The following is a 14,858-nucleotide window of genomic DNA, read 5'->3' on the forward strand; positions in this document are numbered from 1 at the left end:
GTATTCCATAAACTATACATGAAGCAGAGATTTAATGTTTGTCAATAACTTGTTGATACCTTATGTTGATTCTTTGGGAAGACAGATAAAAATAGTAAATTTGGGGAAACCCCTTATCTCATACAAAAATGATTTCAGGAGGTCCCACACTAATGTTCAAAGACTTTCACAACTCATGATTCATTTGCTCTTCTTTCACTGGTTCCTGCAGGAAACCACTACTTTCTCAGTTCACTGAAGGCTCAGGGGTAAAACATTTGGCCAAAGATCTAAGTTGGTTCATTAATTTATTCGACAAATATTTATTGACCACTTTCTATGTGTTTATGGACTAGAAATGCAGTCACAAACAAAACAGATATATCATGTTGTTGTGACCATCACATTCTGGCAAAGAAAATAAAGAAGATAACACTCTTTATGGGAATGTCAAATAGTTATAAGGGTTATAAGGAAGCTGGTTCTCTTTTACATGGAGTGGCCAGCAGGGACTGAAGAAGTGACATTTGAGCAGAGGCTCAAATGAGGTGAGGACTCAGCAGAACAGACGCTAAATTCTCTCAATTCCGTTTTTTAAAGTGATTGATTAATTGGGGCTCTTGGGTGGCTCAGATGGTTGGGTGTCTCCCTTTGGCTCAGGACATGATCTCTAGATCCTGCGATCTAGCCCTGCATCGGGCTCCTAGCTTGGGGGAGTCTGCTTCTCCCTCTCCCTCTCTCTCTCCCTCTGCTTCTGCTCTTTCTCAAATGAATAAATAATATCTTCTTTAAAAATTGATTAATTAATAATTATTATTAATTTGGGGCATGCAATTTAGGCTACTAAAACAGAGACCTCCCCTCTTTTCCCCTGGATTTTAACCCAGAAGGATGTAAGATATGGAACAGACATAATCAATGCCTTTGTTTGGACCTACTTGAGAATGATGTCAACAAATAGAAGAAGAGAGAAATTTGTACTTTTCAGGTAGTTGGATCAGTGAATTCCATGTTTCCTAAATGAGTGTGATTTGGGGTTTTCTATACTTATTTTTGGAGGGAATCCTAACTGGTATGGAAACTCTCAGATTCTCATCAAAAGTCTGTACCTTATATTTTTGTATGTGACACAAGAAAGTCTTAGAAGAAAGCAAATGCAAAACTTGCTCCATGAAGCCCATGGGCAGTGGCTTAGAAAGTGTTAAGAGACAGCTTGACAGTTAGCCAAACAGAAAGATGCAATTCAAAAAAAAAAAAAAGAAAGAAAGAGGAAAGCTAAAAACCATTTATCATAAATGCAAGTAATCCTATATATTTTAGAATAGGCCAAGCAAATTATAGTAGTTTATTTTTTAAAAGATTTTATTTGTTTGTTTGTTTGTTTGTTTATTTATTTGAGAGAGAGATTGAGCACAAACATGAGTGGAATTAGGGGCAGAGCGAGATGCAGAGTCCCTGCTGAGTAGGGAGCCTCATGTAGGACTCTATTCCAGGGCCCTGGGATCATGATCTGAGCCGAAGGCAGACCCTTAACAGACCCTTAACATGACCTGAGCCACTCAGGCACCCCCACAGTAGTTTATTAAGTAATTATTTTGAATTGCTATGCATTTGATTCATGCAGGCAATCATTAATTGATTGATTCATTCAAAGAATACTCAGCATGAATTGTGGGGCCAAGAACTATTTTAGACACTAAGGATATCATTGTGAATATGACTGGTAAATTTTATGCATCAGGGTGCTTTCCCCTGGGGGAAGATGTATGTATGTATGTATCTATCTATCTATCTATTAACCTGGGAGAAGATCTATCTATCTATCTATCTATCTATCTATATTTTATATAATATATATATATTATATATATAACAGAAAAATATAATAACAAGTTGTGGCAAGTGCTATGAAAAAAACCCACAATTGTAGCATAAGACATTAGAGGTAGCATCTCATTAGAGTGTGATGGAAAGGAAGGTGGTCCACTCTGATGGGGAGGGGCTGAAGCAGGAAAGCTCCTTTTAGGTGTTATTTATGCACAGATAGTTAAAAAACTATCTAGCCATTCTAACATAAGGGGTGACATTAAGTGCAACCCTTTGAGGAAGCCATCATCAGGCCTGATTTAAGAACAGAAAGGCCATTCATAGGGCTGTAGAAAGTGACAGAGGGAGTGGTACTTGATCCAAGCTTGGAGAAGTAGGTAGGCTGTAGTTGATAGGGAGCTCTGGGGGACATGCCATAAGAGTTTTAATTTTATTCAAAGAGAAATAGGAAGCTACTGAATGTTTCAATAAAAAAAAAATATATATATATATATATATATATATATATACTGAATGTTTCAATGAAAAAAAAATATATATAACATAAAAATATTATATATAATATATATTATATATATTCATTATATATAATAAAAATATTTTTTATATATATATATATATATATATATATATAATGAAAAAAAACATGGAGTTTCACATATTTCTATTTTAGATGGCCTCTGACAGGGGTTTGGAGAGCGAAGGATAGAAGAACAAAAAAGGAAGCAGGGAAGCTTGGTAACAGGCTTTTGTGATGGTCCAGATGAGAGAGGATGGTGGAACGAAATACACAGGAAGTAGAACCATCTTCTTCTGATAGCTTAGATGGGGGAAAGTAGGGAAATAGAAGAAATCTACAATAACTTCAAGGCTCTGGACTGGAGCCAACTGAGAAGGACTTGATATCATTTAATTAAACACAAAGAGCAAAAGAACAGTGGGTCCAGAGCTGTTATCTCAGGCACACCACGACCCATCCAAATGCAGATGTCAAGTTCAAAGTAGTCAATGGCATACAAGGATCGGCAGCTCAGAGAGACCAGGGAGGACCAGGGATGGGACGCTGGAGGATTCAAGCAGAAGGTGGTGGTTCCGTGTTGCGGTGAAGAACTTGGACTTCGCTGCCGGATGGCTTCAGCTTTGATTTTGGTTTCGCCTCTCACTGGTTGAAGTCATTTAACCTCCCCGGACCTCAGCAAGTGAGCATGATCAACAATGCCAGGTGCAGAATGAACCTTGAACATGTCAGTTAGTATTGACGTTATTCTTGTTCTGTTGTAATTATAGCATGAAAATAGTGGAGGGTCCTCAAGGGAAAAGGATAAATTGAGAAAAGATGAATCATTGAACTAAAACCAGAGGCTTTCCAAAATCTAAAGGCCGGGTAGAGAAAGAGGTGGCTGATGAAGAAAGAGACCAGGCATAGCTAGTGGGGTGAGAGGAAAACCACAGTAAAACCAAAGTTGGCAGCTAGGACAGCAGTTAAAACAAAGCCAGAAAATTACCCATATAGAGCCCAAACTGCAGGGGAATGGAGGGTGAATAAGAACAGAGCAAGGGGAAACAGCCAATAAACACCATTTGCTTGAGAGGTTTTTTTTTTTTTCTGTAAAAGGGTTCATAAAAATAGGACAGTGGTAAGATGAAAATGTATTTTATAAAACTGAAGCGTAATTTCAGATATAGAATGAATTAAGTCTGCAGATAAAATTTAAGACTGCGGTGTTTTAAAATAATTTGACTCTGCATGTCTTTAGACTTAACACATGTTCTCAAAGACATAGCTGTAGCCACCATTTTTTTTTTGCATTTATATATTTTTTATTATGTTCAGTTAGCCGACAGAGTACATCACCAGTTTTTGATGTAGTACTCAATGATTCATTAGTTGCATATAACACCCAATGCTCATCACAACACGTGCCCTCCTTAATACCCATTTCTTGGTTACCTTATTCCCCCACCCCTTTCCGTTCTGTAGCTGCCATTTTTTTTTTTTTAACCTTCATTCAGTTCACTAGTGTTAGAGGGAATTCCTGGCTGAGTTTTGGCCAGAGCATATGTGATATGTGTCCATATGTAAAAATGACCTACTGAAAGGGAGATGCTGGGAGGCAGGAAATATTTAGAGAAACACGGATCTCTGTCACAGAAGGAGAAAACACAGAGGATGTGTATAAGTGCAGTGAACTGGAGGGCAAATGTTTAAAAAGAGTATTTTTCTGATGACTTCTACCATCATTCTAATGACTTCCAGTGAATAGAAAAGGACCATGGGAGGTTTGAGAGGAGAAAAGAATGTTATAAAATAGACCTATGAGAATAGTAGATCTGTTGGCCAGGGTTGAAGATCGGTTTAAAGAATTTAAAGTGACACCAATCATTGTTGTGTGTGATTTTAATTGGTAAAATACAGCGGCTCAGAGGCAAGAGAGAAGAAAGTTGGGAGTAGTAGTCAATTAAAGTTGAGGTTTTTCCAGGTAAGTCCAATGGAAGAGAAAGAAAAAAAAAGAGAAGAAAGCAGAGAGTGCTTAAAAAGGTGTAAATATGATAATGGTGCTTCCTATCTAAAGATAAAGAGAGATGTAAAAATAAGAGATGTGATGAATTGTGGAAAAGTGGTGGCGGCTATGACAAGAGGGTCTCATGAGGCAAAAAGAAAATGGTAATAGTGCCCCATTAGGTGATGATGGAGCTAGAAGGCATGAGAGTGATGGCGAGTGGCTGGGTAGGAACGCGGTAGCTTGACTGTACCTGTGAAGCTAAAGGAGCCACCACGATAGATGGGTCATGTACACGGAGGCTGGCATCCCTGGAAACAAGGACAGGGTCTGAATAGAGGGTATGAGTGAGCCACGAGCTAAAGTTAGCAACAAGAGGATTGGCTGGGAGATCAAAGATTTGATGACCGGGAGAGATGACAGGTAGTTCAGCCGAATGCCATGCGTTTCGGAATGGGCAAAAATTCTGAAGGAGTAAAGAGGACGAATCATTTGGAAGAGAAAATGTAAAACAAGAAAAATTGCTCCGTCTTTGAGTTATGTGAGTGAAGAAGGAAAAAGAAAAAAAAATCAAACCCACCACAGCAGCAGAAAACTTTGTCAGGAGACAGCCATATTCTTTTAAGATCGAAGGAGCAAAGGGACGTTATCCAAAAAGAGACTGAGGGCAACGGAGAATTTGCAGATTGCAGATCAGCCTTGAAAGATTCTGGAGGGGGTGATAGGATCAGATTAGGGTAAACGGGTAGAAGAGTGTATATGGGTTTATGGTCCAAAACTCCAGGACTCCTCCTGATGAGTACAAAGTCCGTAAGGCAACATGGGGATTCTTTACAGGAAGGCAGCTAATCATTTCAGGGGACGGTTTTATTCTTTATGATTGGTGGGGTGGGATATCTACACCCTCCTGTCGCTCTTACCAATGTGGCCTTTTGGGGCAGAGGACAAGGACGGACTGCCGTATGTGATCATCAGAGGGCCTGCTCTCTGTTCTCTACAGAACAAAGATCATCACTGAGAGAAGGCCATCTTGTTTAAAATTCATTCCATTTAAGCAAGCAGGATGATGTTTAATTAATTTTGCTAAGAATTGTAGCCATAAGGATTTGTAAACCAGTTGGGGGCTTAAAGAGATAAAGCCAGAAAGCCTCAGCTACTACTAGATAATGCAACTAGTCTTAATAACTGATCCCCTGAGGGTTTCGGATAACCAAGCTCAGGCTCTATTAAGAAAATTATCAAGAAACTAAAAGATATTTACCAAGGATAAGAGAGGCTGGACCCGGTAATTAATCCTTTTCCCTACTATATAGAGATTAGGGCCTCATGAGATTGTTACAAATTTGAGCTCCCACAGTTCAACCTGGATTTTGAAAATATTGGAGAAAGTCCAGATAAGACCAAGAGAAATGACTTAAAAATTCTCCATATTTTATAAGGAACAGTGAAAGGTTCATCTATTTGGAAAAAGACTCAGGAATGATCATTTCTGCTTTCAATTCTGTATTAGGACAAAGAATTTAGTTATTAAATTTTCATGAAACAACTGCATTAGTAGACAACGTTCTGAAGCCTAAGAACAATGTCATGTAAACCAACAGGTCACTAAAGGAGAGTGTGAAAATGTTATTTCTGCAAATAGAATCTTACAGGTTCAGCCAGAGCCTTCGAGAATAGAAGGGACTACATAGATGCCACCTTTGTCACCTGACAATGTGTGCAGAGTATTAGATTAAATCATGGAGGAAGAAGAAGAAATATTAGGTATTTTCATGGATATCCTATCCATCTCTATTTATCCTAAAGCATTTAAAAGACCCTAACACCTAGTGACAGGCAAACAGCCTCAGAATCTAAAAAACTGAGATGCCACTGCATTTCTACCGTCACCAGCATCCCTAAGATGACCTCTCTAACATCTGGGAACTTGACCCAATTTGGTGTTCTCTTTGTTTGTGTCACATGGGACACTGGATAACTTAATGTTTTTGTGTTGCCCATCTGTGAATGGGGAACTTCTCTGATGGAGAATGTGTTGAGAGACATCTATAAACTCCTCTAACACACTGTGGGAGCCGTTGCTGTGACAGCGCCAGTGTGGGAACTCGGATTCAGTCCTCTTTCCAGAAGTGCTTCTGAAAGTAGCAAGCATATCACGTGGCACAGCAAGGAGGCAGGGAGGGCGTCCCTACCCGCCAGGATGGCTTCTCTGCTGTTGGAGAGGGCTTGATAGATTCTGTACTTCCCCCAGAATCACTACTTCCATTACAAATAAAACTGGTCCCAAGAAAAATAATGCACGTCGAGCTCAGATCACGTAGAAGTGCAGAAGCAGGTGTGGGTGACGAGGCTAAGGGCTGAGGGAGCCCTGAATCCATAAGCAAAGGAGTTTGGGGTGGGGAGGGAGGACAGCAGGGAAGGCAGAAGGAGGCGTCAGCGTCCTCAAGACAGGCTTCCTCCTCGATCAGTGTGCCCTAATGCACTTCAAAATCTAATATGGCTATTCACTTCTGGTCAAGGAAAAAGGAATCCTGATGCACAGGTTAGAACCAGACTCCTGGGTTTATGGAAAGCACACCAGAAGCCAGAATACATGACACAAGTTTCATCTTCCTCTAGAACTTTTGCAGTGTGAATGGAGGCAAAGAATACGAGTTTAATACAAACATATTTTCTCTCCAAACCTGTAACAAAGCTGAGTTTCACAAACGATATCAGATACTAGGAGCCTACAACAAATCTTGTATGCTGGGGGAAAGTGTTTTTATGTAATTTGATTTGTTTGGCTCTGATAGATAAAAGAGAGAAAAAAAAAAAGACCTTTTTTTTTTTTTTTTCCCAAAATGCTCAAATCATATTTATGCATTGTTTCAGGATTTTTTTTTAGTGGGCATGCAGAAGCTTTATTGTTTCATTGCTCTCAGAGCATTCCAAACAATCAAAATAATTTGGATTTTTTTAAACTTACCCAACATTAAACAGGTAAGACTTTTGCAACATTTACTGAATTTCAGTTAACATTAGTGAAAAGGGAAGAAAGCCATTTAAGACATGTAAGGAAAATTATTTCTTATTAGAACAATTCTAAAATATTCACCTATAGCATTACTGTATACATTAACTCTTTTTTTTTAACTGGTGAACTTGTTAGAGGTGAAATATAGTAAAAGCTACTTTTTCAATTTAAAATGTTTAGGGGGACACATTGACAATGATAACTCCCTTAACATAATTTCAAGAACTCTGTATGCTTTGTCATTTGGATTCTACTGATTATTTCGAGGGACTCTAAAGTAATTTGGGGTTTCTAAAGACTGAGAAGCATTTCTCAAGGTTAGCTTTCCCAAACAGAAAATTGAGTGTTATAAATTCCACCTCCCACAGACCAGAATTCACAACCATTGGTCAAGGGCAAATACTACCAGCTCTGCGTCTCCAGTCACTCCGTGCCATTTCACCAAGTAGGAGCCAAAGGTAAGTTTTTACACTTGCTTTCTTCTTGGGTCAGAGACTTTTTTTCTACTATAATAACCTTTTAAAAAATAATTCAGTTTGCTTTAATATCTCATGGTGAACATTGATGCAATGGATTGGGTTTAAGTTTACTCTTTTATATTTATGTGATTCTTGGAAAATCCAAAATTTTGAATTAGCTCAGGAATTAATACCTGACAGTAAAATAGTTGATCTTAATAGGAGAGATGCCAATAAAATTACAGTAGTTTCCAATATATTCCTTAAAGCAAGTGCCCTGACTTAGATCATGTTTCTTGCCAGGATAACCAGGCACTATTGATCAGTATTGATTGACTTATTAGGCAAAAGAAGAAAAAGGGGAGATTTCAGGTGTTTAAATATATACTGATGAGCATATGGGAATTGGGCATTTGGAGTGTCTTTTTAAGGTCTATATTTTAAGGTTTTATATAAGCATAATTTGCAAAATCTCATGACCTGTTGTGAAGTGCACAACAAATTCAACAGTCTCAACAAAGACTCTACGTTAAATACTAGTATAGTTACTTGACGGAAGAAACATCCTTTTAAAACTGAACATAAAGAGGTGTTCTTCGTAGTTCCAGGCTTTACACAGACTTTCTTACTGCTGATAGCTCTAGGTGTTCTGCACCATGCAAGTAAACTCGAAGAACGTAGACACTTCTAATCAAATACAGAGTATGAAGTGAGAAAAATAACCAGCCAGTGCCTAATTGCTCTGAACAATTACAGTGGCCAGAAATGGAGAAGGAAAATATTCTTTCAAGGTTAGTACTGGTCCCTCTGAATGCCTCCCACTAGAAAAGGGAAGAATCGTTCCTGAAAGATTTGTAAATCACACCATTTGATTAAACAGGACTTTGTTGGGGACTGCGTCCAGCAGTTCCAAATCCCCAATCCTGCAAAGATCCTTGCAAAGGCAGGTAAAATAGAGGCTTCGTTTATCCAGTGTGAATAAAAAAAAAAAAAAAATGGTTCAAAGAAAGCATAGGAGGGAATAAAAAGGAGCTCCTTGTCCTGCTTCTCATTCTCAGAGGGATTTCATATCCCTCTGCCTAAACCTGCTTCATAAAGACTTTCTTTCAAGTAACTGAAGGTCCGTTTGTCTGTCAGTGCTTTCAAGTTTAAAAGTAATATTTATCATGAATTCCCTTTTACGTGTGTGCATAGGTACAAACAGCAGAGGTTCTGTTCTTGAAGTAGACTTAAGAAGTGTATCCAAAATACAAAACCTTTAAAATTAGATATATTTGATAAAAAGTTTTACAAAGACTTTGCTTCCTCAATAAATGACCCCCAAGTAACATTTTTGATAGACCCAACTTAGATGTTTAAAATTAAATAGGAGAGTTTTTTTTCTAAAATAAAATGTATTCAAAGGAGTATATACAGAACAAAAATAATTAAAATTATAAATGTTAAACATCTATTATACGTATATATACACATGTATAACATATCCTACATGTTATAAATATTATTAAAATAATAATATTTTGAATGAATCCTCCCCAAAAGCAAGATGTGATCATGGAAAATATGAATCATGCTTAACAAAGAATTACAAAACAAGAAACTTTTTAATCTTATGTGTGTGGAAATCTTCCTCTAAGGAAATCTTGCCAAATGATATCTTTTAGACATGGATTCTTATTGATTCTGAGTTTAAAGCTTAGATGGCTACTAAGAATTGAAAGAAAACACTAAGGACTAAAGGAAAAATAGTTTTCTTTTCTGCTCCATTTAGTTAAGAATAACTTTTGAAAAGTATTGCATGAAATGTTAATGTGTACATATATTAAGTTATATATATATATATATATATATATATATATGATACCCAGAGGCAACAAGGAAGTAAAAGGGGGGAGGAACTCTTTCATTATTTTGTCTGGAAAAATCCATAAGCTTGAATGTGCAAGAAACAGTTACGAGTCCTAGTTAGGTCACTAGCCAACCCTGTTTTGGTTTCCTCTTCTGTAAAATGGAGTAACAGTTATAATCCTACTCCTCTTCCTTCTCCTCCTCCTCCTCCTTCCTACTCCCAGAGTTGATTAAAGAAACTTAATGCTTAGTAAAAGGTAAAACTCTGATGCAGAAGCTTTTCTGAATAACTGCATGGCAATATTTCCACATCCCATTTTCTCTGTGTTTCTCTATGAAGTAAACTCAATTTCACTGTAATTACACTATCTAATGTAATAACGTGGATGGGTTTGTAATTAATTTGAACATCAGTATCAATAGTCTTCAGAATCCATACAATTTCCTGTGTTATGTTTACAAATGATCCATGTCAGGAGAGCTACCGGCTTGAGTCCCACAGCATTGACTTTGATTTATCATGCCTCTTTAGTGATAAGTATTCATACGTTATCATCAATTAAATATTTATACCTTTTGGCCTTTTTTGATTAGGAAAGCTTGAAAAATGAAAATGTTGGCAAGACTCATTCTGGGACTTGTCATCTTTGATGCCGCTGGGACCGCTCCAACTCTGGAACCCATCAACTATGACTCAGAAACATATGACACTGTCTTGGAGGACCTGGATAATTTATACAACTATGAAAACATACCTATTGGTCAAGCTGAGGTAACGATTTCCTCTCATTCTTGAGACTTCTAGAAGCACGAGTATGGGGAATTACTGAGATGCGTTCCTTTCAAAGAGATTCTTGGTTATGTATCAGTAGATATGTTCTATCTTAATAATTTCATATGAGGGGCACTTGGGTGGCTCAGTGGGTTAGGCCTCTGCCTTCAGCTCAGGTCATGATCCCAGAGTCCTGGGATCGAGCCCCGCATCAGGCTCTCTGCTCAGCAGGGAGCCTGCTCCCCACCTCTCTCTCTGCCTGCCTCTCTGCCTACTTGTGATTTCTCTCTCTCTGTCAAATAAAATCTTAAAAAAATAAAATAAAATAATTTCATATGAACCCTTCCTTTGAAATGTGTTCAGTCTGCTGGAGGTTAACATGGGGACACACTTTTTCTTTCTCACAGTTCACTTCATTTCCTTTATATCTTTCTCACAAAATTAAAGCAACGACAATGAAAGAGTGTCTATCATGTTAGGACAAGAGAAAATAGAAGGAAAAAGGAGTCAGTAAGGAAGAGTGGAAATAATACACATGCGATGATGAGGAAGTTGGGAAAGTTTGGGGCAAAGGAAAAAGATGTAAGGTTAAAATAAGTGGGAAGAAAAGTAAAAGAATGCAAAGAACGGACAATGATTTGGACCACTGTATTCCAAGAGTGACTGTGCTTTCCGAAATGACTGATTATCTCTCAGCAGTAATGTAGGCATTGGCAAGGTTACAGCCCTTTACATAAATCTGATATGACATGTTTCTAATTAAATGTTAGACTTTTTACATAACTAAAGGATACAGACTAATTTTTCTGAATCAGAAAACAAACAGACCTTGAAATGTTGGAGTGTAATTAATGTACAACACTGACAAAAACTAATTAAGAAGAAATCAACCAAAAGGGAAATTACATCAGCTATACAGGATCATAACATATTTTGGCCAGTCACTCAAGTGTAAATCTTCTTAGAATAATTACTTTTGATAACTAGGAAAAGAAAATATTTAGACAAAAGCATGTATTTAATGGTACTGAGCTATATCTTTCTTAAGAGATAAATGCTTTCATTATTCTTTATGTTGCCTGATGAAATTCAAGAATCCAATTTGTACAATACAATAGTTTTCACATCTTCTCCACAACTCCCTTTTCCTTTCTATCCCCCTCCTTCTCTTTCTCCCTCTTTCTCTCGTTTCAGTCAAGTTTTAGGTTGTCAGAAGACCATTTTTCTTCTTCAAAATTTTGACTTTATTTTCCAAGTCCGTATTCACTGTTTGATTCAGTTTGCTATATGTCTTCGGTTATGTTAAAAGCATTTTCTGGGGAGTTTATGGTCATTAACACCAGTCTTGCTGTACGTGGTCTCTGCATCTCCAATCTAATCATCAGTAGAGAGTATAAGGAGAAGCTTTTTCAGTGTTTAACTCATCTGCCATAAATATTCATAAAAAAAAGAAAGACTGCATATGTATGTGCCATTATCTACTGAACTAAATATTGTAATTTAAATTTACTTGTCATGTTTCCAAAAGATATTTTATGGGATCAAGAGCTTTGATGAGTACCGAAAGTAAATCCTCTGTTTTTAGCAGGCCTGGGGAGAAGACTCTAGAGAGAGCTCAAGGCTGCCCTAGACAATATCTTGAAGGAGAGGAGCTTTATATGCAGACTTCTTTAAAGCCATCCCTTGCTGTCAGAACCCCTTTTTACTGCACATTCTCATAAGATGTCAGAACCCCTTTTTACTGCACATTCTCATAAGATTCTGAAGTTCCTTCTGACATCAAAAAATTTAAGCTAAAAATTTTAATCTATATAAAGATGATTTGGTATATAACCCTTCCTCGGTATTTGCTTATTCTGAAAGAGCAACCCTTTTTGTAAGGTACCAAATATGTGGCATTGCATCCCCTTACCTCATTCAAACATCCTTAATTTTCATATTAGCCTAGGCAAACTCAGCATCCTTAACAACTGAGGGCTCCAGAGAGCTACTAAATAATCTCTTGTTGCTGATGGAAATAGGTAAGCCACCCCTGATTTAATCATCTGTTGTGAGGAGTCATCACCAGAAAACTAGTTTATAGACACATGATATACATGTGTACTTATACATATACCTGTTCTTTAATGAAAACATAATACATGTGAAAGCAAACTACGCATATTTTTTAACTTTACCCAGTTGATCCAGTACCAAAAGTCAATCAGCCAACCCACTCATCCACTGCCTATGAAACAAACAAACAAACAAAAAAATACAGAAACAAACAAAAACAAGATAATACATAAAAAGAGATGAAGAACAAAATTCAGAACATCAGCTCAGATCTTAACAAATCATTCATGTAAACTGCTTTACAAAAAAAGAATATGCAATTCTTTATAGGAAGATGTGAAATAAAGCCAATAGACCTAGTCAGGTGAGTGGATTCTAGAATACAGTTACTCATGATAGGAGTTTCTTCAATTTAGTTTTGGACGTTCAGATTCTGGCAACTCCCCACAACCTTATTTGTCTCCTCTTTATAAATTAAGACCAATTGTTCTATATGCGCTTGTTCCTATGTGACATTCTTTGTATGAATGCTGGTAACACAACCATCTAGGGTTCAGCTGATGAAAAAATTCATGGTAAACAAAGCACATGGAGAGTGGTGGGATCAGGTTCTTTAGTTTTTGTCCTTAATGCCAAGTATGGGTCTGCCTATCTTAGCCTAGAATTTATTTATCATCTATAGAAAAGGTAACCTTGTATTTTAAAATTGCAAATTTATGGAATAACTGAATATTGCTTCTGAAATATATGCCAGTTTCTTTCTTCCAAATTGTAAGACTTGGCATCATAAGTCAATATAGTAGACCCTCTAGAATTTAAATGATTAATCCTTAAACTCTGTGTGTGTGTGTGTGTGTGTGTGTGTGTGTGTGTTTGTGTGTGTGTGTGTATGACTATGAGGCAAGTAGAATTCTAAGATCTACCCTAAATGACCCATCCGCTGGTCTTTTCATGGCCTCTGTAATTCTTAAAATCATCGATATATTGGGGTATCACTTCTATAATTAGGTTATTTTATATGGCACAACTGAAATTTTAAAAGGGAAATTATCTTGGTTGTCTTGACCTACACTTCTACTCCCTTTAAAACAGTATCTTGAGGTCGGGGCCAAATTATGAAGCATGAGAGAAATTCAAGGCAAGGAAAACGATCTGTTGTTGGCTTTGAGGGTTTTGGAGGAGAGGGCAGTGGGAGGTTGGGTGAGCCTGGTGGTGGGTATTATGGAGGGCACGTATTGCATGGAGCACTGGGTGTGGTGCATAAACAATGAATTCTGGGACACTGAAAAGAAATTTAAAAAATAAATAAAAATAAAAATAAATTAAAACATTAAAATAAAAATAAAAATGGATAGGTCCACATAACAAAGAATGCAGAAAGTCTCTAAATTTTGAGAGAAGCTGATAGCCAGTGAGTATATGGAAACCACAGCACTGTAGATACCAAGAACTCAAAGCTCCATATGAGATCACAGCCCTGGCCATTAACCTTAATTTTGGCCTTGGGAGACTCTGAGCAGAGAACTCAGTGAGGCCATCCCTGGACCCACAGACACTGTTAATTAAAAATGAAGTCTAGTTTTAAGCTGCTAAATGTATTACAATTTGTCATGCTGCTATAGATAAGTAGGGCGCCTGGGTGGCTCAGTGGGTTAAGCCTCTGCCTTCGGTTCAGGTCCTGCATGATCCCAGGGTCCTGAGATAGAACCCTGCATCAGGCTCTCTGCTCAGCAGGGAACCTGATTCCCTTCCTCTCTCTCTCTGACTGCATCTCGGCCTACTTGTGATCTCTGTCTGTCAAATAAATAAATAAAATCTTTAAAAAAAAGAAAAGAAAAGAAAACTAATACAATATGCAATAATATAATTTTTTAATATAATTTTTTATTTTTTATAAACATATATTTTTATCCCCAGGGGTACAGGTCTGTGAATCACCAGGTTTACACACTTCACAGCACTCACCAAAACACATACCCTCCCCAATGTCCATAATACCACCCCCTTCTCCCAAACCCCCTCCCCCCAGCAACCCTCAGTTTGTTCTGTGAGATTAAGAGTCACTTATGGTTTGTCTCCCTCCCAATCCCATCTTCTTTCATTTATTCTTCTCGTACCCACTTAAGCCCCCATGTTGCATCACCACTTCCTCATATCAGGGAGATCATATGATAGTTGTCTTTCTCCGCTTGACTTATATATAATATAATTTTTTTTCTGAAAACCAAATTTGACTTATGCTGCTGCAAGTTTTGCATTTATGAATCCAGTGATTTAGCTAGCAGAGAGCCCAGTCACCCTCCCCCGGAGTCAGTATCTCAATAGAGCTTTGTTGATTTCTACTGGTGATAGAATATTCATATCCTCCCTGGTGATAGGAAAGCATCGTGGAAGAATTTCTG

The 14,858-nt window shown here is 37.5% G+C and overlaps 1 protein-coding gene across 1 annotated transcript in view; it reads left to right on the top strand.

Moving 5' to 3' along the window:
* Positions 1 to 6,802: 6,802 nt before the first annotated feature.
* EPYC (epiphycan) overlaps positions 6,803 to 14,858 on the top strand; it is a 36,709-nt gene continuing 28,653 nt past the window's right edge. The window contains exons 1-3 of the mRNA XM_082738817.1: positions 6,803 to 6,849; positions 7,692 to 7,781; positions 10,224 to 10,401. Coding sequence (XP_082594943.1) covers positions 10,237 to 10,401 — 165 coding nt within the window. The 5' untranslated portion in view covers positions 6,803 to 6,849; positions 7,692 to 7,781; positions 10,224 to 10,236. The remainder of the gene's footprint in view (positions 6,850 to 7,691; positions 7,782 to 10,223; positions 10,402 to 14,858) is intronic.

The sequence above is a fragment of the Mustela nivalis genome (genome assembly GCF_964662115.1).
Source record: "Mustela nivalis genome assembly, chromosome: 7".
NCBI classification, from domain to species: domain Eukaryota; kingdom Metazoa; phylum Chordata; class Mammalia; order Carnivora; family Mustelidae; genus Mustela; species Mustela nivalis.